The 24,613-nt window shown below is 46.4% G+C and overlaps 3 protein-coding genes across 4 annotated transcripts in view; 2 read left to right on the forward strand and 1 right to left on the reverse strand.

Moving 5' to 3' along the window:
* LOC109864583 (tetraspanin-12) overlaps positions 1 to 1,020 on the reverse strand; it is a 15,619-nt gene extending 14,599 nt beyond the window's left edge. The window contains exons 1-3 of the mRNA XM_020452431.2: positions 881 to 1,020; positions 405 to 608; positions 176 to 316 (exon numbers count right to left, since the gene is read on the reverse strand). Of these exons, the coding sequence (XP_020308020.2) occupies positions 176 to 241 (66 nt within the window). The 5' untranslated portion in view covers positions 242 to 316; positions 405 to 608; positions 881 to 1,020. The remainder of the gene's footprint in view (positions 1 to 175; positions 317 to 404; positions 609 to 880) is intronic.
* A 2,538-nt stretch (positions 1,021 to 3,558) lies between these two features.
* On the forward strand, positions 3,559 to 8,797 carry LOC109910369 (inhibitor of growth protein 3). Its single transcript, XM_020509558.2, has 11 exons — positions 3,559 to 3,710; positions 3,855 to 3,926; positions 4,744 to 4,844; positions 5,189 to 5,254; positions 5,681 to 5,777; positions 6,045 to 6,116; positions 6,279 to 6,562; positions 6,869 to 7,077; positions 7,390 to 7,582; positions 7,675 to 7,713; positions 7,847 to 8,797. The coding sequence occupies exons 1-11, from the start codon at positions 3,683 to 3,685 to the stop codon at positions 7,961 to 7,963; spliced, it is 1,278 nt and encodes a 425-aa protein (XP_020365147.1). The 5' UTR covers positions 3,559 to 3,682; the 3' UTR covers positions 7,964 to 8,797.
* A 3,015-nt stretch (positions 8,798 to 11,812) lies between these two features.
* Positions 11,813 to 24,613, forward strand: part of LOC109864584 (cadherin-like and PC-esterase domain-containing protein 1) — a 67,683-nt gene continuing 54,882 nt past the window's right edge. The window contains exons 1-2 of one of the 2 annotated variants that reach the window (XM_031798013.1): positions 11,813 to 13,113; positions 23,930 to 24,101. In XM_031798013.1, the coding sequence (XP_031653873.1) occupies positions 12,817 to 13,113; positions 23,930 to 24,101 (469 nt within the window). In that variant the 5' untranslated portion in view covers positions 11,813 to 12,816. The remainder of the gene's footprint in view (positions 13,114 to 23,929; positions 24,102 to 24,613) is intronic. The other variant, XM_031798015.1, reaches the window with a different exon arrangement.

A 24,613-nucleotide genomic window follows, 5' to 3' on the forward strand; every position in this document is an offset into this window, starting at 1 on the left:
AATAGCATGCACTAGAATGCCAAACATTCTTGGGATGCAAATTGCTCATTTGTTTTTCTGCGCCTTGGAGACACGCATTGAGGTGGGGGGATGAGAGGGGGGGATGAAGTTGTATGCATTGTGTAGCATGTGTAGCACAACGCAGCCACCTGTTGGGGGTCTCCGCCTCTCTTACCCAGAAGAGTAAATTGATAGCGTAGAGCAGGCAGCGCAGGCACCTCACCGCGTCCTCGCGAGCCATTCTGAGCGCAACAGCAATCGGTGGCCAAGACAGGACTCCTCATCCTAACCCACGCCACCATGGCAACATCATTAACTAAAAGGAATATAAATCAATTCAATTGGGATCATTAGTCTGTTCCATGAATACAAAACGAGTTCTCAGTGTTCCGTGTAAGACATACCGGGTTTACATGTCTCTGTGCGTTCTGCGCGCAACTTTCCAATGTCTTGTTTTAGCAGCCGCCGTAGATCCGTGGTAAGTTCCAGAAAGCATTCACAACAGGTGGTTTCTTACTTTCCCCAGTCCGGGAATGATGGAGTGTGTGGATGAGCGCTCAGCGGTGCTGACATATCCAAATCAATCATCACTCACTTAGCAAGGTATACTGCGAAAACATATCCAGAACATTACAACAAAACAACTTCTTATAAGGGCTTTTGCGCCAAATGAACATAATCCATTTGGTTAAATTATTAATGTTCAGCACTCTTTTGACTCCCAGAGCAAACGTCAAACACTAAAAATCATACTATTGCACAGCAGTCTAAATCAAAACAAATCAAATAAAACACCAGTTGCGCACGTAGACACTGATTCCCAAAATCGATCTCTCCACAAAAACAATTCCCCGGTGGCGGTATGATAGGCCTAGCCTACCTATCGTCCAATTCAGAGTGCCGAGTTAGTTATGCGCTGTCAGTTCAACTTTTCCATGTTTGAGTGGCCAAAACTCAACTCGCAGTTTGTTCTGTGTCATCCAAAGAGGTTGTCCGCGGGGTCCTAGCGTTTCGTCCGATTGCAATGCAGGAGCAACAGCAGCAGCAGCAACAGCAACAGCAGGGCTATGGGTCTTTAGGGGGGGATGGAATGTGGACAGCTTTCCGCCTCTGAGATATAGCATACATAGGTCAAGAGGTCACATTTAGAGAGACTATTATTGTCTGGAGTAAATGTGGGATGGGACTTCATCATGGGACTTCACTAGAGAGAGCAACAATAATGCTGTAATAAGTGTCACCCCTTTCCCACAGATGTGCATGGCTATTCTATTATATTCTGTAGTGTTCTGTTCTGTTCTATTTTGTTCTGTTCTATTCTATTATATTCCCTGTGGGATGACATTACATAAGCCTATCGCATACTCTTCTTGATACACATTCTTGATGATTTAGTGTATTAATAAAGGTGTCAATCCTTCAGTTATGAAACACTGAGCATATCTCAGCCATTTAAAGCTTTCATTAGATAATCCGATTATCGGATAGTCTATCTCTATCCCTGTCGATTCTGAGCTCATTCTAAGAAAACACATGAATGAAAAAGGGGAAGGAATGAGTTACTCCTTAGGCTACATAATCAACAATTAAAAAGAGTAACAATTAGACTCAGGTCGGCAGGCATTGTTATCTTAATTTATTGTCTTTTGGTCTGTTTTTAATGTCCACAGTCTGGCCATGAACCAAATGGGATTGATCAGCATTAAAAAGCTTTATTGTTAGAGATGCACACAACAAAATAGACTCAAATTAAAGAAATTTACATTGTATCTTGTGTTCCCTGATAACAATAATGTTGACTCAATAGATTAAAGTAAATTACATCACAGCATAGACTTGCTTGGGTGGTCTTCAGTGTGCCAATCCATTGGAGGCAAGGAGATATGAGAGGATTAGTGTCACGTCTGCTCCCGCTCTCCCCACCCCACCTCTCCGGCGCTTGAGGGCGCCAGGCTGCCCTGCATCACGCACTCCTATCATCCATTATGCGCACCTGCCTTCCCTCGTCACGCGCATCAGCGATATTGGTCTCACCTGGACTCACTCATCACCTGTTGTTACCTCCCCTATATTTGTCAGTTCCACAGCTCTGTTCCCCACTTCTGCATGAATTGTTTTTTTGTCTGTGTTACTAGTCTGCTGACGCTGTTCCTGTCTTGTTCCATGTCCGTTCTTTATTCAATGTTTGACTCCCTGTACCTGCTTCGTCTCTCCAGCGTCATCTCATGTGACAATTAGAGGGAATGAGGATGGGGTGGGATGGGATGGAAATGGTGAAGGGGGGGGGGGGTTGGGAGATTTGAGAGAGGAGTGAGACAGTGTTTGGTGCATGGGATGGATGGTTTAGAGCTTGTAATGGAGGGTCGGGTTGAGAGAGATCATGAGGAGAATAGAATAAAGTTTGTTATTGAGAGGATACCAAGTGCGAGAGACTGGAGAAGGGGGTGAATGAGAGTGAATGAAGGTGCACAAAAGATTGGTGAATGACTAGCTTCTCGTGTGTCTATTCTTGTGGGGACATGGTAACCTATGGATTGTCATTGTTTTGGATGAACAGACAAAACAAAATGCTCATGAATCCCTACTATAGACCTACAGTACCTCCAGAAAGTATTCACACCCCTTGACTTTTTCCACATTTTGTGTTAGTCTGAATAAAAAATAATTAAAACATTTAGATTTTTTTGTCAATGGCCTACACACAATACCCCATAATATTGTCAAAGTGGAATTCTGTTTTTTGATTTTTTTTAAGTATTCAAACCCTTTGTTATTTAGGCAAGCCTAAATAAGTTCATGAGTAAAAATGTGCTTAACAAGTCACAATAAGTTGCACGGACTCACTCTGTGTGCAATAATAGTTTTTAACATTATTTTTTAATTACTACCTCATCTCTATACCTCACACATACAATTATCTGTAAGGTCCTTCAGTCAAGCAGTGAATTTCAAACTGAGATTCAACTTTAATGTTTTATCTTCTTTTTTTTGTACAAATGTTCGAATTGTTCTTTCACTTTGACATTTTGTGTAGATTGTTGACAAAAATTACAATTATATCCATTTTAATCCCACTTTGTAACACATCAAAATGTGGAAAAAGTCAAGGGGTGTGAATACTTTCTGAAGGCACTGTATATCAGGCCTATAATGGACTGACAATCTGTTAGACTATTCAAATGGGGGTGTTGTTGTTTTTTTCTCTGTGTGTTACTTATAGTTGAATGTGTTCGTTATAGTTAAATAATATCTCAATTCAATGTGTGTGTAGGCCTACCCTACACAATATCAATTGTGCCAGATGAGCATTATTGTTGCTCACCTGCATTGAAGCTACAAATAAGATATTTCCTTTTAATCAAGTATTAATTTAAGATTAAAATAGCGCATTTGCATTGAAGTTTGATGATTAAAATGTATTTACCTGGTTGGAAAAGCTTAATTGTGTTATTTCAGTCAATGTTTGAAATTAATATGTCTATGAACTCCATGAACTAACGGACTTTTGAAGTTTAGCACTCAACTCCATATCTAGCCAATCACATTCTACGTTCTACTGACGTCACTTTCTCTGACCTCAGTTTGTCAGTGGTATTTTTTCTTCGGGACACAGAGGTTTGCGGCGCCATATTGAAAGACACAAATTATTTTCATAAACGCCTAAAATATCTAATTTGCCAAGATGCTGTACCTAGAGGATTACCTCGAGAGTGAGTATTTGCGTTTATTTTACGTCTGGGTGGTATTGTTTTTGTATTTACTGTCGTAAATGTGCATCATTTTAGCCGAAGCGCGCCCGGACTGTTAGCCTAGCCATGCTAACTCCTATAATCGCTTTTTCTTCTCGCTGGCAGTGATCGAGCAGCTACCCATGGATCTCCGCGACAGGTTTACGGAAATGAGAGAGATGGACCTGCAAGTTCAGAGTATGCACTGTTACAGCGTGACAGTCTACAAACACTTCACCGGCGAACATTTCTCAAGTTGAAAAACACACAATTCTCAGTTTCGCACTTTTTGGGCTCATGTAGATAAGAGTCGAACTCTTAACAGTAATTAGTGGCCAAATAAAAATGTGTTAAATACAGTGTTTTTATTTGTATAGCTAACACAGCTAGCGGTAGCGAACTTGGCTAGTATAACATTGCAACAACTTTCAATAACCTGAGAAAGTTAACGGGTTTGTATAATTCTAGCTAGGGTTAGAGATTACAAAATAAAATCATGTTATATTTGTTTTCCATATAGAGGTCCAACTAACGTTTGCTGAATGTAAACAAAACAGGGGACATGGATTCGGAGCGTACACATCACATGTATCACCGTTATACATTTGGCTACTTATCAGTTGTTTTTTTCATGTGACTATAACTAGCTACATTTACACGGGCTGTTTGCTAACTAGAACATGCACCAATATTAATTTAGGGGGGTACTGAGACCATAGGCCTACTGGTATAATGCACATAAGTGTGTACTCCAGGCAGAGCAAAATTCAGTTGGGGTATAGTAATGGAAAAGGTTGGGAACCACTGGTGTATTAGTGGTGTTTCGAGTTCACTGGTAGTTTTATTCACAAGCCTTCTGGTCCACAGACACCACATGTAATATTAGCCCTTCTGGTCAGCATTGAAGTACAAATCGATATGAATTCTTCCACATGCATGCAGAGTATAAACCCATATCATTAGGTGTGCCTCAGACACACCTGTCCAGATAACTCACCCCTCCCATTTGCTGTAGACGCCATGGACCAGTTGGAGCAGAGGGTGAATGAGTTCTTTGTCAATGCAAAGAAGAACAAGCCAGAGTGGAGGGAAGAGCAGATGGGAGTCATCAAAAAGGTGCCAAATAAGTCTTATGTATATTTCCCTTTGAAAAAATACAGTTTGTTCTTTTAATCCCATAAATGTTTTACGATAAGCTGTACTATAACACTTTTTGTAGTTTTCTTTGTCATTTGCATTTTAGTCATACAACAGACACTCTTATCCAGAGCTATTTAAAGTTAGTGCATTCATCTTAACATAGCTAGGTGGGACAACATATATCAACATATCAGTACATTTTTCCTCAAAGTAGCTATCAGCAACGTCGGAGCTAGTAAGAAGAGTAAAGCAAGTGCCCGTGTTGGTTCACCAGAGGCAGCTGATTGTGTCAGCCTCTGACTGCTTTGTCTCTGTTTCAGGATTATTATAAAGCACTGGAGGATGCAGATGAGAAAGTACAGCTGGCCAATCAGATTTATGATCTGGTGAGTTGGAATTTGAATGCCAAGATGGAGCTCTGTCTAACGATGTCTGGTTTGTCTAATGGGTCATGAGAAACCACTTCTATGAAAAGGTAGGGACAAGGGGAGTTAGAGGAGAGTCTTTATCGCTGGTAGCCTTTTTCAGGATGATTTGTGGGTGCATGTCACCACTAAAATATAAAATGTTCTGTTCAGGACTGTGTGCGGTCTGTGCCACTAGGTGGCAGGCAAACAATGTGAATGATTTGGAAGTCACTAGAATGTCAGTCTTTTCAAGTGTTTTTAATGTTTGTTTAGATATTGATGTTTCTGTCTTTGAATATTCACTATGAAATAGATCAATATCAAATGTGTAAAATCCTTGGGTGTTTGTTCAACATCTATTGTGGGGTATGAACAGTATGGTATATAATGGGGTGTGTGTTGCAGGTGGACCGTCACCTGAGGAAGCTGGACCAGGAGCTTGCTAAGTTCAAGATGGAGCTGGAGGCTGACAATGCTGGCATCACTGAGATTCTGGAGAGACGTGAGTCACATCTATCTATCACAACACCACAGAAGTCCCATCCCCTTCATCTTATCTCTCTTGGCCCTGTCAGAATGTTGGGCTGATTGGCTGCTTTTTTTCTATTCTTGTTTCAGTTGCGATAGTGGGATGGTATCAATCTTCCCATCGGGATATCAGCCCTGCTAGGGGGCAGTATTGACCAAAAAATGACCCTGTTAAGTCAACTGTTGTGTCTGTCAGTGTTGTCACTGAGAGCCAGCTCTAACATTCTCTGTCCTCTGTCAGGATCCCTAGAGATGGACAGCCCCTCTCAGCCTGTCAATAACCACCACGTCCACTCACACACCACCGTGGAGAGTAAGTCCAAGTCTTGGCTGTTTGGCTGACTTTCTTTTGAAGTTGTTGCATGTCGGAAGAAAAATGTATATTGACTAAAGAGCTTTGCTTGTATAGATTATTTGCTGCTTTCCTATGCGAGGTCATGAAGGTAATAATTCACGTTCTGTTTGTGTGTGACAGAGAGGAAGTACACCACGCAGCCGAGCCACCACACTACAGAGCACGTCCCAGAGAAGAAGTTCAAATCTGAAGCCCTGCTCTCCACACTCACGTCAGACGCCTCCAAGGAGAACACACCGGGCTGTCGCACCAACAGCACGACTTCAGCCTCTAACAACGTGTACAGTGTGAACTCATCCCAGCCCCTGGCCTCCTACAACCTCAGCTCTCTGCCTGCTGGGCCCGGGGCTGGGGCAGGGGCCATCACCATGGCTGCAGCGCAGGCTGTACAGGCCACCGCACAGGTATAAACACAAACATTCTCTCTCTTTCTCACACACACAGACATACACCCAACTCCACGGCCCTCTGATTTATTCAGATGTGTGCTGCAGTGATGGGGATCGGTATCAGTATCTTGACCCAGACTGTCTGTTCTGAGGATTATCTTATCTTATCTGATTAGGACAAATGTCCTTGAATGTGTAACTGATGTGTGTCCTATGACTGTAACTAACCCTGTTCATGGTTATGTGTATCTCTCGCTCTCTACCTGCCTTTCCCATCTTCTTTCTCTGTCTGTGCCTTCCTTCCCCTCCCCTCCATGTCAGATGAAGGAGGGCAGGAGGACTAGCAGTCTAAAGGCCAGCTACGAGGCCATTAAGAACAATGACTTTCAGCTGGGGAGGGAGTTCTCCCTGACCTCCCGGGATACCACGGGGGCCTACTCCACCTCCGCCCTGGCCAACACCCTCACCCAGACCCTCACCCCCGCCGGCTCAGCCATCGCCTCCGACTCCCGCGGCGGACGCAAGACCAAGTACGACACAGCTTATATGCACATGCACAGCCCCCATACGCTTAGACAAGCATGACAATCCCTAGCTGGTGGTCTTCTCCAGTGATATCATTTCATGACTTATTAAACCGTGTCAATCTACCCTGCATCACCCCACATTGGATGAACAGATGTCAAATCACGCGACATCATTTCAGTGTCCCGTCCCATGATGTCACACCACATTATGCCAGCCATGCTTTCCAGCTCCACCTTTACAGCATGAATAAATAAATGAAGATGAAACATGGAGATCTAGTCTAAACTGTTTCTGTCTTTTCTCCCCCTCCACAGGGGCAACACCAAGTCTTCCAACCACCAGTCGTCGTCCTCCTCTTCGTCTTCGTCCCTGTCGTCATGCTCCTCTTCTTCAGCCCTGGCCCAGGAGCTGTCGCAGCAGGTCTCGGCCCTCCCAGAGTCTGAGACCAACAACCAGGTGGACTGGACCTACGACCCCAACGAGCCCCGCTACTGCATCTGCAACCAGGTACACACACATCCATAGACACTCTCTTTCACACTGGACAGCACACAACTACAGCTGACAGGTTAACTAAAATGGCTTCTCTCTTGTTAAAGGTGTCTTATGGAGAAATGGTGGGCTGTGATAATCAAGACGTAAGTACCCATTTCCATTTGGGAGTGCTTTTCTCATGTTCTACAACTGTTACCACATTACTTTCACATTTGACTTTGTCAAATGAGAGATGAGGTATAAGCTAACCTGAGTCCCCTGTGTGTGTTTGTGCAGTGCCCCATCGAGTGGTTCCACTACGGCTGCGTGGGCCTAACAGAAGCCCCCAAGGGGAAGTGGTACTGCCCCCAGTGTACTACTGCCATGAAGAGGAGAGGCAGCAGGCACAAATAGACACCCCACCTCTACTACCCTGCTCCTCATCCAGGACCACCCCTATCCCATTCCACACCCTTACCCCGCAAAACCAACTGTCAATGCTATATCAACTAGTTCCTCCCAAACAAGTGTGTGTACCTGTTGTGGCCACACACACAGTATTCTTATTCACCTGCCTGTCTGTGTAACCTCTCAGGGGTCAAAACAGTGGGGTCAAAGGTTGTCATTGCAGTCTCCTGTGTGAATATTTGGATGAGACACCTGACTGGAAAATCAAAACGAGCCAAGACTTCCTGAAACCGCACACCCTGGTTGGGTGTCCATTGTCCCCCTCCTGAATGTTGAGCCTCGGTGCACCCCTTCTCTCCCCCATTCATCAGACATTCCTCGCCTTTCCCCTTGTGACAGGAAGGGCCCCTCCCTTCCTGCTTCCAAGCACGGCTGCAACAAGAAGTGCTCATTACAGTAAAATTACAGACTGCGAAATGTAGTCCATGGGTGTTTATTGGACTACAAAACCCAACCCCTCTACAAGTTTTAATTTGAATTCTAAATGAATTGATGAAACGCAACTATGACTTTGAAAATATGAGGGTGATGATTGGGACGGTGGTCATTTCAGGTAAAGTATGGATGAATATGAGTGACCCTCCACCGTTGAGTCCTGTAAAGCTGAGTTCGGAATGTACAGTGTAAGATCAGTCAACTGAAGCGTGTATGTCTGAGTGTAAATTTTTCTGTATGTGTGTGTGTGTGTGTCACTAGTCATTCTGTACTGAGATGGTGTGTAAAAGTTTCCAGAGATGTAGAGAGAAAAAAATCCAATAAAGTGATCAAGTTCTTTTGGTATTTCACGTGTTTCCTGGCTTCATCTGTCAACGGTGGCCTCTCTTCTTGATCAAACTGTTACACTTCATAGCTCTAGGTATCCATTGTATTTGACTACACAATCAAAATGTAGATGGCTGTTGAATCACCAATGTTTTGATTCACAGTAGGCTTACAATGTGGACTGATTGTTTTATAAGTGTTGTACCGACACATGTTATACTGTTGCAAAATGTACCAATTAATTGTCGCACGTGCCGAATACAAAATGCAAGCCCTTAACCAACAACGGAGATTTAAGATTTTTTCAAACTAAATTAACTAAATAAAAAAACATTTAAAAACAGCAACAATAACGACACTATATACAGGGGGTACCAGTACCGTGTCAATGTGTGGGGGTACAAGATAGTTTAGGTAATATGTACATGAAGGTAGTGGTAAAGTGACTATGTAAGATAATAAACAGCGAGTAGCAGCAGCATTCAAAAAAAGGGGGAGCGGGTCAATGAAAATAGTCTGGGTAGCCATTTGATTAGCTGTTCAGCAGTCTTATGGCTTGGGGGTAGAAGCACAGACTAGCAGAGAGAACAGTCTATGACTAGGGTAGCTGGAGTCTTTGACAATGTTTAGGGCCTTCCTCTGACACCGCCTGGTATAGGGGTTCCGGATGGCAGGAAGCTTGGCCCCAGCGACGTACTGGGCCGTACGCACTACCCTCTGTAGTGCCTTGCGCTCGGAGGCCGAGCAGTTGCCATAGCAGGCAGTCATGCAACCAGTCAGGATGCTCTCGATGATGCAGCTGTAACTTTTTGAGGATCTGAAGACCCATGCCAAAACTTTTCAGTCTCCTGAGGGGGAATAGGTGTTGTCGTGCCCTCTTCACGACTGTCTTGGTGTGTTTGGACCATGATAGTTTGTTGGTGATGTGGACACGAAGGAACTTGAAGCTCTCAACCTGCTCCACTACAGCCCCATCGATGAGAATGGGGGTGTGCTCGGCCCTCCGTTTCCTGTAGTCCACGATCATCCCCTTTGTCTTGATCGTGTTGAGGGAGAGGTTGTCCTGGCACCACACTTCCAGCTCTCTGACCTCACTATAGGCTGTCTCATCGTTGTCTGTGATCAGGCCTTTCATCATGTTGTCGTCGCCAAACTTAATGATGGTGTTAGAGTCGTGCTTGGCCACGCAGTCATGGGTGAACAGGGAGTACAGGAGGGGACTAAGCACGCACACCTGAAGGACCCCTGTGTTGAGGATCAGCGTGGTAGATGTGTTGTTGCCTATGGAGGTGTTTAGTCCCAGGGTCCTTAGCTTAGTGATGAGCTTTGAGGGTATTATGGGGTTGAACGCTGTGCTGTAGTCAATTAACAGCATTCTCACATAGGTGTTCCTATTGTCCATGTGGGAAAGGGCGGTGTTGAGTGCAATAAAGATTACGTCATCTGTAGATCTGTTGGGGTGGCATGCAAATCGAAATGGATATAGGGTTTCTGGGATGATGGTGTTGAAGTGCACCATGACCAGCCTTTCATAGCACTTCATGGCTACAGACGTGAGTGCTACGGGTCGGTTGTCATTTAGGCAGGTAACTTTGCTATTCTTGGGCACAGGGACTATTGTGGTCTGCTTATAACTTAGGTATTACACTCGGACAGGGACAGGTTGAACATGTCAGTAAAGCGTATGCTCGCAGTACACGTCCTGGTAATCCATCTGGACCTGTGGCCTTGGGAATGTTGACCTGTTTAAAGGTCTTACTCACATCGGCTACGGCGAGCGTGATCACACAGTCGCCCGGAACAGCTGATGCTCTCATGCATGCTTCAGTGTTGCTTGCCTCGAAGCGCAATAGAAGTAATTTTGTCTGTCTGGTACGCTTGTGTCACTGGGCAGCTCGCGGCTGGGCTTCCCTTTGTAGTTCGTAATAGTTTGCAAGACCTGCCACATCCGATGAGCGTCGGGGACGGTGTAGTAGGATTCAATGTTAGTCCTGTGTTTACGCTTTGCCTGTTTGATGGTTCGTCGGAGGGCATAGAGGGATTTCTTATAAGCGTCCGGGTTAGAGTCCCGCTCCTTGAAAGCGGCAGCTCTACCCTTTAGCTCAGTCCGGATGTTGCCTGTAATACATGGCTTCTGGTTGGGGTATGTACGTACGGTCACTGGGGACAATGTGCATCACTGGGGATGCACTTATTAATGAATCCGGTGACTGATGTGGTATACGCCTCAATGCCATCGTATGAGTCCCAGAACATATTTCAGTCTGTGCTAGTGAAACAATCCTGTAGCTTAGTATCTGTGTCATCTGACCACTTCCGTATTGAGCAAGTCACTGATACTCCCTGCTTTAGTTTTTAGATAGAATTATGTTCAGATTTGCCAAATGGAGGGCAAGGAATAGCTTTGAAGTCATCTCTGTGTGTGGGGTAAAGGTGGTGTAGAGTTTTTTTTTTTAAACATCAAATAATGAACTAAGCTTTTAACCCATTACACAGCTTTGTTTTAATGGTGACCTGCTCGCCCCATTAACATTGCATTTGACCTCTCAACAAATGCAGTACTAACAGGGCTATTCAATCATGTCCTCAAGGGCTGATGTACTGCTGTTTTTCTTTATTTGTCAGGAAATGTATTAATGAATGCCACTGATTTACCATGAGTCAGCTCACCTACATGGTGTCCCAGGTCTAATCATTCCCTGATTCGAGGAGTGTAATGAAAACCAGCAATGTTGCAGCCCTCACACACAAGGGGATTTGGTTGTACCAAATTTGGTTATTGATTGTATTCACTTTTTTGTTATATACAAAACTGCCATAATAGCTATATATTTTTTAGAAGGAACCTGAGGTGTCTTGGAGAACTTACAATTTCACCAAATAAAGGGAACATGTTTTCAGCCCTTGCTCTGAAAGGGAACCTTTTCAGTAGCCTCTCTCTCACCACATCTGACTGAAACAAAGCAGGGCTCCAACTCCTTTCTCTAAATAATGAGCCAAGGGAGGACTGGTGTGTGTGCCACAAATAGCAAAGAGTGAGCCCTGTCTTTTACACAATTTGGAATGAGGGGGAGCATACCTCGACCCCGACGGAGGAGGCATGTGTGCGCATTTAGACCGCTCAGTGTACATCGTGGAATTTCAAAACCGTTACTTTACAAGAACGCTCCTCAACTATCCTGTTGAAACGGATCAATGGTATAAACTCCACTTGTTTTTTTTTCTTTACCCGAGGGAGTTTTAATTTTAGTAACCAGTAGCCCTGTGTGTGAGACTGTAATCCAGCCGTCCGCACGGAAAGGAAGTTCGGCTACTGTTGACTTTTGCCTCTTAGAGTAGCCTAACCCAAACCAGGTGAAGTCGCCCCCCGGGTGCTCGGCCAGCGCTCGGATATAGTGGAAACCCTCTTTGTAGTCTGTAACCTATTTCAGGGTCTGAAGTCTTGGTGAAGTTCTTCATTTTTCTAACTTCAGTTTGGCTCTATCTGTGTCTGACGGGATGTTTTCATGCGTTGTGCCTTTGGTTGTGGATGGGAATGGCAGTTTTCTGACAGCGCGCAGTAGCAGAGTCTGATCTATGATGTTCTGCTTCTCGAGAATGTTTTTAATGATCTGAGGGGCACTCTTCCCCAAAGGAAGCGAGAGGGGAAACTTTCCCCATCTCTCTCGGAACTCCAGTGTTCAAGGATGTGATAGTTGGACTGTGGCCCACTTTGATCTAACTTAATTCTCATGAATAACGGAATAACAACGTTGGGGAAAAGGTTTTGTTTGTTTGTGCCAGCTCACAAATGATCACTCGAGTTTGTCATAGTGACGATTCTTGGACACCGTGGACCCCCCTCTGAAATACCAACCAGGTCATATTTGAAAGATAAAATGCGGCATAATGTTCCAGGTCTTTGTGTATTCCTGAAGTGCGTGTTTCTACAGATAGCGCCGCTGCTCTGTGTTCCTTCTATCTGGCCGGGAGAGCGGCCAGAGTGGTGTGAGGTCTGAGTGGGACGCGGAGAAGAAATAGGCTAAATATCTTCCCTCATGGTATGCCTTTATTCTTCTGCCAGCAAAGTTGGGAGTGAAACGGGAATGTTTCTTCGGCGGCTCTGGACGCTCCGCCGCAGGTATTGCTCCGGACGGTTATTGCTCTTAGGGTTCGCGGTGTGTCTTTTCTACCAGACCCTGATGGTGGCACGGAGTCGGTTCAAAGGCGACCCACCTGCGGCTGACGAACGCAACAAGTCAACGATGACTGAAGCGTTGGAAGTATTTGATGAACTTCTGCAGGACCCTGCGAGGCTTATTTCTACCCTGGAGGCTTTGGAGAGGGACAGATATGTAAGTGGGTTTATGATAGAATTGCACTTGTCTATTGTACAATGTTTGTCCTGTGCTTTAGGTAGCCTACTTGAACCTTGAATATTGAAGATTCAAGGATAAGCTTTGTTCCATCCCACAATGGGAAAGGTCATTTCATCATCAAAACACATGGGTATAGGCTTTCTTTAAACCGTGCTGTGTTAGTTGCATGCAATTGTTGTATGCCTCCCTATGCAGCCTGTGTTTTGTCTTTGGGCTCAAAACCGTCTGAGTTTCATTAACTTTAATGAGCAACAACCTTAGCTTCAAACCTAATAACAAAATTATTTGATGCTGACTCCTTGGCTTAGCATATATAACTAGCAGGTTGAGCCTGTTTTAATTTAGTTGCTAGCCTATATAACTAACAAGTATTGTAAACTGCTTAAGAATAGTGAACCGTTTTTTTGCTATGGATATTCGTGTTGAGGTATTTAGATGAGCTTGCTAGGAGCTCGAGGCTCAATGCCCATTGGTCAGCTGGACATGCCATGTGCTCTAGAAGCATCCCGGGTGCAGCTTTATTTATTTAATGCGAGCTCTTCGCTCCACACAGATGATTGACACCTGTATGAACATTTAGAAAAACAAGGTTGCATATCAATTTCCCGGGTTATTTTAAGTGATTCGTTGTCTGAAAGTGTTCCCTGATATAGCCTAAAAGTTCTGCCATTAATCAAGTTGGATAAGCCATCCTTTGACAGCTCTCATGCATCCATAAAATGACAGCTGACATAATCTGAGGTAAACCAAACATGAGGGATTTAAATGTATTTATTACCCAGCTGCCTCAAATGTGGCCTATGCCTTGACCATTATAGCTTTGCTTGACATTGTATGGGCTAGCTAGAGTGTGTGTATGAGTGTGTGACAAAGACTAACAGTGTGTGTTTGTGCATATGTGTGTGTGTGTGTGTCATAGGTGCATGTGGGTAACACAATTGGATGACGTACTGCTCTGTAATTGTGAGAGTATTTTCTGGTAATCCCACAGTTACTGTGTTTGCTTTTCAGTCTTTCAGAAAGTGTGTGTTGTATTCAGACAAGATTGACCGCTGCCATAGATCACAAATCAGCTGCTAGTACCTCAGGTCACCACACAGCTCTCTGGTTACCATCTACCTCTAATAACTGATTCTAGATCAGCTCTACTTACCCACTTCTAACTTTTACCATTATGGGTTAAATTTGGAAATTGTTCCTGGAACAGTTGTCATGGCCCCTTGGAGAGGAAGAAAATAATAAATAAACAAGGAGAGGGGGGGGGGGGGGGAGGAGGGATAGTGTTGAGAGAGATATTGAGAGGGAGACAGACAGAGACAGGCAGTCTGTTGGACTTGTTGACTATGTGGTTGACAGAGAGAAACCGAGCTGTCACAGCCAAATGTGTTATCCACCACACACACACTGTCTCAGTTTAGCTGTTGAGTTCAACTCCGAGTTCTAGAAACAACCCTAACAGTTCTGAATGTTGGACTTATTGTGAATCAGAAGTTTGACGTCTGAGCCATTACGTTGCCTTTATTTCTCCTCTCCTAATACTCAAAGGACTCTGTCATAGTTGATATTGAGTGTGACTGGGGCGGTTTGATTGTTGGCATGTCTAGAGCCATCGTTACAAAAGCCCTGTCACTGTAGTGTTTGTGCCTGTTACCCTCTGTGGCATGTCATGTCACTGACTAGCTTCACACTGTGTGTATGGGGTGTTCAGTATTTGTGTCTGTCTGGGGCAGGATGGTGATTGGAATTGCTGGAGAGTTTTTAGGGATGGAGCAATTTGGCAAGGGTGTTGGTGTTATAGGTTTGCAATGTGTGTGTGTGAGTGTGTGTCCATGTGCGTGTGTATGCAGTTAGCACCTGTGTATGGCTGTCCCAGCCTTTCCAGGGGTGCTAGCGGGGTGAGTGCTCCAGCAGTAGGCCAGTAGGAAGTGTTAGATCAGCGCTACGGAATGTGATCCTCCAGCGCTTTATTCCCTTTGAGTTTCTTCCAGAACCTGACAGCCCCATTCAGTCACAGGGCAGGAGGCAGGAACAGAGCAGAATCAGAGATCAGAAAGCCATGGAACACAGCCTCACTCGCACACAAATACACGCTTTGATTCAATGGCACTGCTACTCCCATCAGAGCAGCCACACATATGTGTGGAGCACGTTTGGTGGTGTTCAGAGTGGAACCCCTGCCAGAAAGATCTGGATGCTTGTTTGCTTCTTTGACACTGATTGGCTGAAAGTGTGTATGGGAGGAGGTTCCAGCATTTGACCACTGGCACTAACCAGACTCTCTAAGCTTGGAGAAGGTCACAGGTAGGGTCAGGGAGTCAGTTAGGGCGCTGGGATGGTAGGGTCAGGGAGTCAGTTAGGGCGCTGGGATGGTAGGGTCAGGGAGTCAGTTAGGGTGCTGGGATGGTAGGGTCAGGGAGTCAGTTAGGGTGCTGGGATGGTAGGGTCAGGGAGTCAGATAGGGTGCTGGGATGGTAGGGTCAGGGAGTCAGATAGGGTGCTGGGATGGTAGGGTCAGGGTGTCAGTTAGGGTGCTGGGATGGTAGGGTCAGGGAGTCAGATAGGGTGCTGGGATGGTAGGGTCAGGGAGTCAGTTAGGGTGCTGGAATGGTAGGGTCAGGGAGTCAGTTAGGGTGCTGGGATGGTAGGGTCAGAGAGTCAGATAGGGTGCTGGGGATGAAGGGTCAGGGAGACAGGGAGTCAGTTAGGGTGCTGGGATGGTAGGGTCAGGGAGGCAGTTAGGGTGCTGGGATGGTAGGGTCAGGGAGTCAGTTAGGGTGCTGGGATGGTAGGGTCAGGGAGTCAGTTAGGGTTCAGGGATGGTAGGGTCAGGGTCAGGGTCAGGGAGGCAGTTAGGGTTCTGAGATGGTAGGGTCAGGGAGTCAGTTAGGGTGCTGGGATGGTAGGGTCAGGGAGTCAGTTAGGGTGCTGGGATGGTAGAGTCAGGGAGTCAGTTAGGGTGCTGGGATGGTAGGGTCAGGGAGTCAGTTAGGGTGCTGGGATGGTAGGGTCAGGGAGTCAGTTAGGGTGCTGGGATGGTAGGGTCAGGGAGTCAGTTAGGGTGCTGGGATGGTAGGGTCAGGGAGTCAGATAGGGTGCTGGGATGGTAGGGTCAGGGAGTCAGTTAGGGTGCTGTAATGGTAGGGTCAGGGAGTCAGTTAGGGTGCTGGGATGGTAGGGTCAGGGATTCAGATAGGGTGCTGGGGATGAAGGGTCAGTGAGACAGGGAGTCAGTTAGGGTGCTGGGATGGTAGGGTCAGGGAGGCAGTTAGGGTGCTGGGATGGTAGGGTCAGGGAGTCAGTTAGGGTGCTGGGATGGTAGGGTCAGGGAGTCAGTTAGGGTTCAGGGATGGTAGGGTCAGGGTCAGGGTCAGGGAGGCAGTTAGGGTTCTGAGATGGTAGGGTCAGGGAGTCAGTTAGGGTGCTGGGATGGTAGGGTCAGGGAGACAGTTAGGGTGCTGGGATGGTAGAGTCAGAGAGGCGGTTAGGGTTCTGGGATGGTAGGGTCAGGGTCAGGGAGGCAGTTAGGGTTCTGAGATGGTAGGGTCAGGGAGGCAGTTAGGGTTCTGAGATGGTAGGGTCAGGGAGTCAGTTAGGGTTCTGGGATGGTAGGGTCAGGGAGTCAGTTAGGGTGCTGGGATGGTAGGGTCAGGGAGGCAGTAAGGGTGCTGGGATGGTAGGGTCAGGAAGGCAGTTAGGGTTCTGGGATGGTAGGGTCAGGGAGGCATTAGGGTACCGGGATGGTAGGGTCAGGGAGACAGTTAGGGTTCTGGGATGGTAGGGTCAGGGAGGCAGTTAGGGTTCTGGGATGGTAGGGTCAGGGTCAGGGAGGCATTAGGGTACCGGGATGGTAGGGTCAGGGAGTCAGTTAGGGTGCTGGGATGTTAGGGTCAGGGAGTCAGTTAGGGTTCTAGGATGGTAGGGTCAGGGAGGCAGTTAGGGTTCTAGGATGGTAGGGTCAGGGAGGCAGTTAGGGTTCTGGGATGGTTAGGTCAGGGAGTCAGTTAGGGTGCTTGTATGTTAGGGTCAGGGAGTCAGTTGGGGTGCTGGGATGGTAGGGTCAGGGAGTCAGTTAGGGTGCTGGGATGGTAGGGTCAGGGAGGCAGTTAGGGTGCTGGGATGGTATGGTCAGGGAGGCAGTTAGGGTTCTCGGATGGTAGGGTCAGGGAGTCAGTTAGGGTGCTGGGATGGTAGGATCAGGGAGTCAGTTAGGGTGCTGGGGATGAAGGGTCAGGGAGACAGGGAGTCAGTTAGCGTGCTGGGATGGTAGGGTCAGGGAGTCAGTTAGGGTGCTGGGATGGTAGGGTCAGGGAGTCAGTTAGGGTGCTGGGATGGTAGGGTCAGGGAGGCAGTTAGGGTGCTGGGATGGTAGGGTCAGGGAGGCAGTTAGGGTTCCGGAATGGTAGGATCAGGGAGTCAGATAGGGTTCTGGGATGGTAGGGTCAGGGAGTCAGTTGGGATTCTGGGATGGTAGGGTCAGGGAAGCAGTTAGGGTTCTGAGATGGTAGGGTCAGGGAGTCAGTTAGGATGCTGGTATGGTAGGGTCAGGGAGGCAGTTAGGGTGCTGGGATGGTAGGGTCAGGGAGGCAGTTAGGGTGCTGGGATGGTAGGGTCAGGGAGGCAGTTAGGGTGCTGGGATGGTAGGGTCAGGGAGTCATGTAAACACAGTTCACTTTCATAGCAGCCACGTTGTACTCCTTCTCGCATCTATGCACTCTCCTCCTCTCACCTTTTCCCTTCGCTTGTCGACTTTAATGCCCAACAAATCAGCTGTATGTGACCAGGCACAAAAACTTTCCAAGCCAAACCATATCATGGCTACACACATCCTACATCATTGTCACCATATTAGCTAAAGTAACGTCACAGTCAACATAGCTAATAGAACTAACGCGTTAGTAAACCCGCTGCAATCATGCAGTAACGTTAGAGTACACTCAGTAAGTAGTTTAGCACTTACACCGGCCGGCATCTGTTGCAATAAATTCGTTTTAAAAAACTAACCTTGACTTGGAACTGTTCCAGTGTTGTGTTGGATAGTCATAGCCAGCTAGCTAACATAGCATACCTCTGTTTGAGCAGGGTGTTTGAGTAGGCTAAACTAGATAGCTGCATTTGCTAGCTAAGTAAGTGTCACGTTTGTTGGAATGAATGGACCAAGGCGCAGCATACTTAGAGTTCCACATGTTTAATAAATATGCAACTCACCCAAAAAAATTATAGAAGGAAACGTGACGTTCTGGGCTGCTCACAGGCAGCTACACAAAAACAAGATCCCACAAACAACAGGTGGGAAAAGGCTGCCTAAATATGATCCTCAATCAGAGACAACAATAGACAGCTGCCTCTGATTGGGAACCATACCAGGCCAACAAAGAAATAGAAAACATAGATTGCCCACCCTAGTCACACCCTGACCTAACCAATTAAGTGAAACTGAAAGTGAAAAAAAATTACAATCTCTCTCAATTTCTCTCTCGCTTCTCCTTCATTTTGGAAGAAATGTATTTGTTCGAAACTGTTCAACTATTGTCTTTCTCTCTCTTTGAGGCAATGACTCACCATATTTTATGCACTGCAGTGCTAGCTAGCTGTAGCTTATGCTTTCAGTACTAGATTCCTTCTCTGATCCTTTGATTGGGTGGACAAAATGTCAGTTCATGTTGCAAGATCTCTGATAGGTTATAGGACGTCCTCCAGAAGTTGTCATACTTACTATGTAAGTCTATGGAAGGGGGTGAGAACCATGAGCCTCCTAGGTTTTGTTTTGAAGTCAAAGTACCCAGAGGAGGAGGGAAGCTAGCTATCCGCCGGCTACACCACGGTGCTACCCTACAGAGTGATGTTGAGACTACTGAAGACCATTACAAATAGTGTTTTAATCAATTATTTGGTTACATGTGATTATATTTTGTAGAGTTTTATCTAAATAAAAAATACTTTAAAAAAATGTTTTACAATTTTTATCTTTATGAAGTTCACTGAGGAGGATGGTCATTCCCTTCCTCCTCTGAGGAGCCTCCCCTGGTGTACTCTAATGGCTTGGTCCCAATACAGTTAATTAGTCCTCTACTTGGTACCTTTTCTAAATGATCATTAATCTAAATTGAATGGACTGCTAGCAGCCATAGAAGTGGTAGCATATGAAGGAAACTCCTCAGTTGATGATACTGATAGAAGGCTTGGAGTCACCTGCACCATATTACTGTACTGAGGAAGGATGGAGACACCTGCACCATATTACTGTACTGAGGAAGGATGGAGACAAATACTTGGAAGTCTGGAGATTATTTTAGACAGCTCACCCCACCTGCCTGATGTGTGTATTACTTTACAGTATAGTAGGGCAGTTTTAAGAGCATGTACAGTATGTCCCCAATGTGTACCCATAGTTCTTGTCCGAGGTCTGTATTGTAAATGTCTGATCCTTGCATGCTTCACTACTCCATGGAATTGGATGTTTAGTAGCCAGCCAGTGTAGGTCTATGTTTATATTTGCCTTGTCGGTTAGGTATTTAAACTGTGAGTATAGAATAGGAGGTATTGTTTGCAAGGTTACTCGGTAATAAGGAAGTATGCTCAAGTTGCCTCTGGATACATGTTTAAAGTGGGTACATTGATTCATTATGCATGTAGCTTTCGGTTATGTTTCAACTACTTATTTGTTTATGTAAAATGTGCGTTTGTTGTGATTGAATGATGACTTTCTGATTTGTTTTGACTGCTCTCAACTTAGAACAAGATGTCTTACTCGATGTACTGAATGTGACTTATATGGGATAGGGGGATATGCATTTTTCAGACCACCTGCATATGGGTGTTTGGCCTTGGATGTGACTGGGTGATATGAGTCATGGAAGGGGTGTCTATATATTGCCAGTGGGCTGTATATCTGTTTCTCTGTCTGTCTCTGTGTGCATGGCTGAGATGGGAGTATTTATAACCCTGGGCCTCTCGGACACACTGAACTCTACCCATGGAGCCAGTGGTAAGACTAAGCCACATCCTGTCACCGAGAGAGAAGGTTAGGGATGGAAGGAGAGAGTGGGAAAGAGAGCCAGAAAGGCGGGTCGAAGAAGGGCTCAGATGGATATTTTGACAGAGGGTCAGAGGGGGTGAATGAAGAAAAGAGTGAGGGATGAGAAATGGAGGCAGGGAGAGAATGACTGTGAGAATAAAAGAGAGAAGTAGAGCACAGAAGAAAAGCCTCCTTGGCAGATCCTTCACCAGTAACCAAGGAGAGAAGCAGCATGGTAGTGCATGACCAAACAGGCCCACCAGACCCAGATGAATACTAACAGAGACAGGGCCAGAACCAGGGCTTATACAGCCAGCCTCGGCCTCTCCAGACTCCCCAACAGTCTCACACAAACAGGCCTCTCTCCTTTTGGCTCGCCCTCTTGTCCCCTAATTCCCCATCTCTCCCTCTCTTCCTCTCTCCCCCCCTCTCTCCTCCCTCTCCCCAGACAGCTAAACTTTCACACATTTATTTTCCTTCTCAACGAGTGCAAGGCCCATTAACCCTCTGTATTCATCTGTCTCTCCACGGATGGAGGGAAACATGGTCATTATAGCACACGGTTAACAGACCCACCTTAGAGGGCTAACTATCACACACTGGATGTGGTATGTGAAGTGAACCCAGGGGAGATTTATGTGGGTTGACTTTTCACGTCGTATGGAAACGCTTTGATTTGTATGGGCTGCTGAGATCATGTGAATCACTCATAACTATTGTAGTCGTCTCAGTCCATTGATAGCTGTCTTTCCCCATATTTACTAATAGTGTCAGTGTAGTTACTATTGTAGTGGAAGGTTGGGGTTCAAATGTCTGGAAACCGACCCAGAGCAGAGCACCACCCAGTTCACATGTGACCTTCCACAAACACTGCTGTGACATCACATGTTGCGTTCATATTTCAGCAGTGGTGGCAGAGAATGTGGGCCATAACCTGTCTGTACGTCATATTCAAGCCAATAAACTGTATTGTGTAATGCATTTGGGGGAGGATGTGGATGATGTTGAATTCTTGTGGTCTGGGGTCAAGTTTAGCGGCACAATTGGTTTGGTAGTGTGTTCCCGTACTGTGTGTATGGGTCTTCATCAACTGGACTGGAGCGAGGGGTTAAGGTGACGATGTTCACCATAACTATATGTCTGCTAGCATCAGAGCGGTTGCCAGGGGAGTGTCAGGGGCATAGCCACTGGAAGCAGTTTGAGGGAGGGGTTGCTGTCCATTTTGGTGCCAAATGTTTGAATTCAGATTTTTCAGGGGGTGCTGCAGCACCCTCAGCACCCCTACTTCCCGCGGCTATGGCCTTGGGGTTGCCATGGGGTGGAAGGGATACCTAGTCAGTTGTACAACTGAATGCCTTCAACTGAAATGTGTCTCTGAATCAGAGAGGTGTGGGGGGCTGCCTAATTTTGACATCCACATCTTCGGTGCCCGGGGAACAGTGGGTTAACTGTCTTGCTCAGGGGCAGAACGACAGATTTTTACCTTTCGGTTACTGGCCCAACGCTCTAACCACTAGAAGGACCAGAGAGCGTGACCTGTTGGGAAGGATCATAGGTCGGGCCCAGTCAGCCAGGACTGTTAAAGATAGCAGGTCTATTAATATATGACTAAATGTGGGATACTGGGATTCAACACATACTAACTACTGTACACTCAATCATACTGCACCTCTGACAGCTGGAGGTGCTCCACTGTCTGTCACAGGGTCGTTATGGGGGATGAGGGGCGGGGTCAGGTTTTTTTCTCGTTTGTGATATCAGCACTGGCAGATTAGGTCATTTTAGAAAACATGGAGAACTCTTCATTTTAAGGGCTGCTTGTAAACTCATTATAAACCATTAGTAAATAGTTTGTTTACCATTGGAGAACTCTTTTAATACATCATCAATCGTCTGTATTCACAACACTATTTCAGTACGTGCAAAGAGGAATTATGCAGTATTGATTAAAAACTTCTTTGCTCATCAAATCAGTAACCAAATGAAAAAGTGGAAGCAATTTCCTAGGTTAACCTGAGCTCATGGCTGTGTGCTGTGTATACCAAAGCAGTATAATCAATACAAACATAATTTCCCCAGCAGTGGTTCTCCCTCACTCTGCCAAATAAACTGTTTATGAGTGTGTTTAATATGAGTCCCTCTCGGCTGCAGATTATATTGAAGGTGCGCTGTTCAGAGGATTGCCTCTGTTGTATAAACACCTTGATTCGATTCCCCGCTTATCAAGGTAATATTATTCTAATATTTCACTCTGTGTTATGGGCCAACTGTAAACTCGCTCCTTCCTTGCTACAGGAAGAAGAGGGGAGAGGAAGGGGTGATGGAGTGTATTTGTTATTACTCAGGGAGAAAGGGAGCGAGGGAGAGGAAGAAAAATTGAAGAGGACAGAAAGAGGTCTAGTTCTAGGCGTAGGCTAACAATTTGGTGGAATCTCCTAATGAAATAATAATGTTTGTGTCTGAACTGGGCCATGGCGGATTGGCAGGCAGGGAGGCAGCAGGATGAGCACTGTGGAATAATTGCATGTTTGAGATTAGTATCTGGGGGAAGAGAGGATGGAGGAGGGAGCGTGTGTATTGGAGGGTGGAGAGAGGAGGGGGGCTGTGGGTGTGTGTTGATTGGAGGGTGGAGAGAGGAGGGCACTGCGGGTGTGTATGTATTGGAGGGTGGAGAGAGGAGGGTGCTGTGGGTGTGGGTGTATTGGAGGGTGGAAAGGATTCTGTGTAGCTGGTTGGAGGGGGATGGGAGTGGAGAGAGAGAGAGAGAGAGAGAGAGAGAGAGAGAGAGAGAGAGAGAGAGACAGAGAGAGAGAGAGAGAGAGAGAGAGAGAGAGACAGAGAGAGAGAGAGAGAGAGAGAGAGGGAGACTGGTTGTAGTTATGGGGGTCTTGTGACATTCCCTCTGATGTGTCCTGCAGCTCTCAGATGGAAACGTTTACAGGCCACGCCACCACAGGCCTCGGAAGAACGAGAGGAATGAAAGAGAGAAAATAGAGAGACTGGACAGGAATGGTATAGAGAGAGACTGGAGCGAGTGATTTAAAGGGAGAAGAGAGAGAGCGGGGTGGACTGATAGAAAGACTGAAGAGAGAGATTCAAATGAAAAGGAGCAAGGGATAAGAGAGAGGAAGAGACTTGATAGAGATACAAATGAATGAGCAGGCAACGGAGAGGGAGGGGCGAACAGTTCTGAAAGAAAAGTCTGTCTACTTCAGAAATGATATAGTGAAAACTGCCCTCCCTCTCCTTACCAAAGGAGATTAACTTTTTCTCCCTCTCTCCTACCCTCCATCTCCCCTCCCCTCCCTACCTTCACCCCTGCCCCAGCCATGACGGTTTGATCCTGCTGCTATCCTTATCCAGCGTATCCAGCTCAGAGTTGTGTAAACAGAGAGAGCTGAGCAGCTACAGAGCTTTCATGTGTCTCTGTCAGCCTAACCCTTCACAACTGGTTTCTCTCTCGCTCGCTAAGGGTTTAAGCTTGTTTGGCTCAGGCTCTACTCCCTAGTGCTCTAGGGCTGTTCTGTTCACTGTTTTGATGCCCGTTTCAATCATTTATGGTGGCATTGTTTAAGTGCCTGTAATACAAATAGGATTGAAATTAGAAAACGTTCCATATGAATTGCCAGGAAATGATCCGTCTTGGCTTCATGGACTGTCTGTACGGTCTTTGTTTGTATTGCTTATAAATATACAGCAATGTTGTTTGGTGGTTGAAGTGACCTCTCTATGTGTTGATGTTGACCTCCATCTTTCCCTCCTCTTCCTCGGGTCAAGGGGTCCATTCAGAACCAGGCTGGGCGGGTCACACAAGCCGTGGTGTTGACGGGTCAGCACGTAGCCGCGGATACGGAGGTCCAGCTGTTCCAGCGCATCCTGGAGCAGCGAGGCTACGAGGTCAGCCTGTCCCGATACGCCGAGACTAACACCGCCCTGAGACACGACAACGGTGAGATGGAGGGAGGGATGGAGGGAGGGAGGGAGGGAGGGAGGGAGGGAGGGAGGGAGGGAGGGAGGAGGGAGGGAGGGAGGGAGGGAGGGAGCGAGTGAGCGAGGGAGGGAGGGAGGGAGCGAGCGAGGGAGAGCGAGGGAGCGAGCGAGGGAGGGAGGGAGGGAGGGAGGGAGGGAGGGAGGGAGGGAGGGAGGGAGGGAGGGAGGGAGGAGGGAGGAGGGAGGGAGGGGAGGGAGGGAGGGAGGAGGGAGGGAGGGAGGGAGGAGGGAGGGAGGGAGGGAGGGGAGGGAGGGAGGGAGGGAGGGAAGGTTTTTGTACGGCATCGACTAACACTGAGAAAAGACAGCAGTGAGCAAGAGTGGTGGGAGAGAAGGTGGAAGAAAAATAGGGAGGAGAAGGAGGAAAGAGGGGTAGAAGGATAAAGCGAGATGCAGGATGGAGAGATTAGGGTAAAATGAAGAGAGGTGAGCAGGTTTACAGTTTAGACGGAAGGATGGGTAGAGGGAGGG

The sequence above is a fragment of the Oncorhynchus kisutch genome, linkage group LG19 (genome assembly GCF_002021735.2).
Source record: "Oncorhynchus kisutch isolate 150728-3 linkage group LG19, Okis_V2, whole genome shotgun sequence".
NCBI lineage: Eukaryota > Metazoa > Chordata > Actinopteri > Salmoniformes > Salmonidae > Oncorhynchus > Oncorhynchus kisutch.

Bases quoted from the DNA above. Each gene is read 5' to 3' on its own strand.
- LOC109910369 (XM_020509558.2), top strand. From the start codon at position 3,683: ATGCTGTACCTAGAGGATTACCTCGAGA. The intron at 5,255-5,680 runs GTGAGTTGGAAT...TGTGTGTTGCAG, and splicing joins CCAATCAGATTTATGATCTG to GTGGACCGTCACCTGAGGAA. The intron at 7,583-7,674 runs GTACACACACAT...CTCTTGTTAAAG, and splicing joins GCTACTGCATCTGCAACCAG to GTGTCTTATGGAGAAATGGT.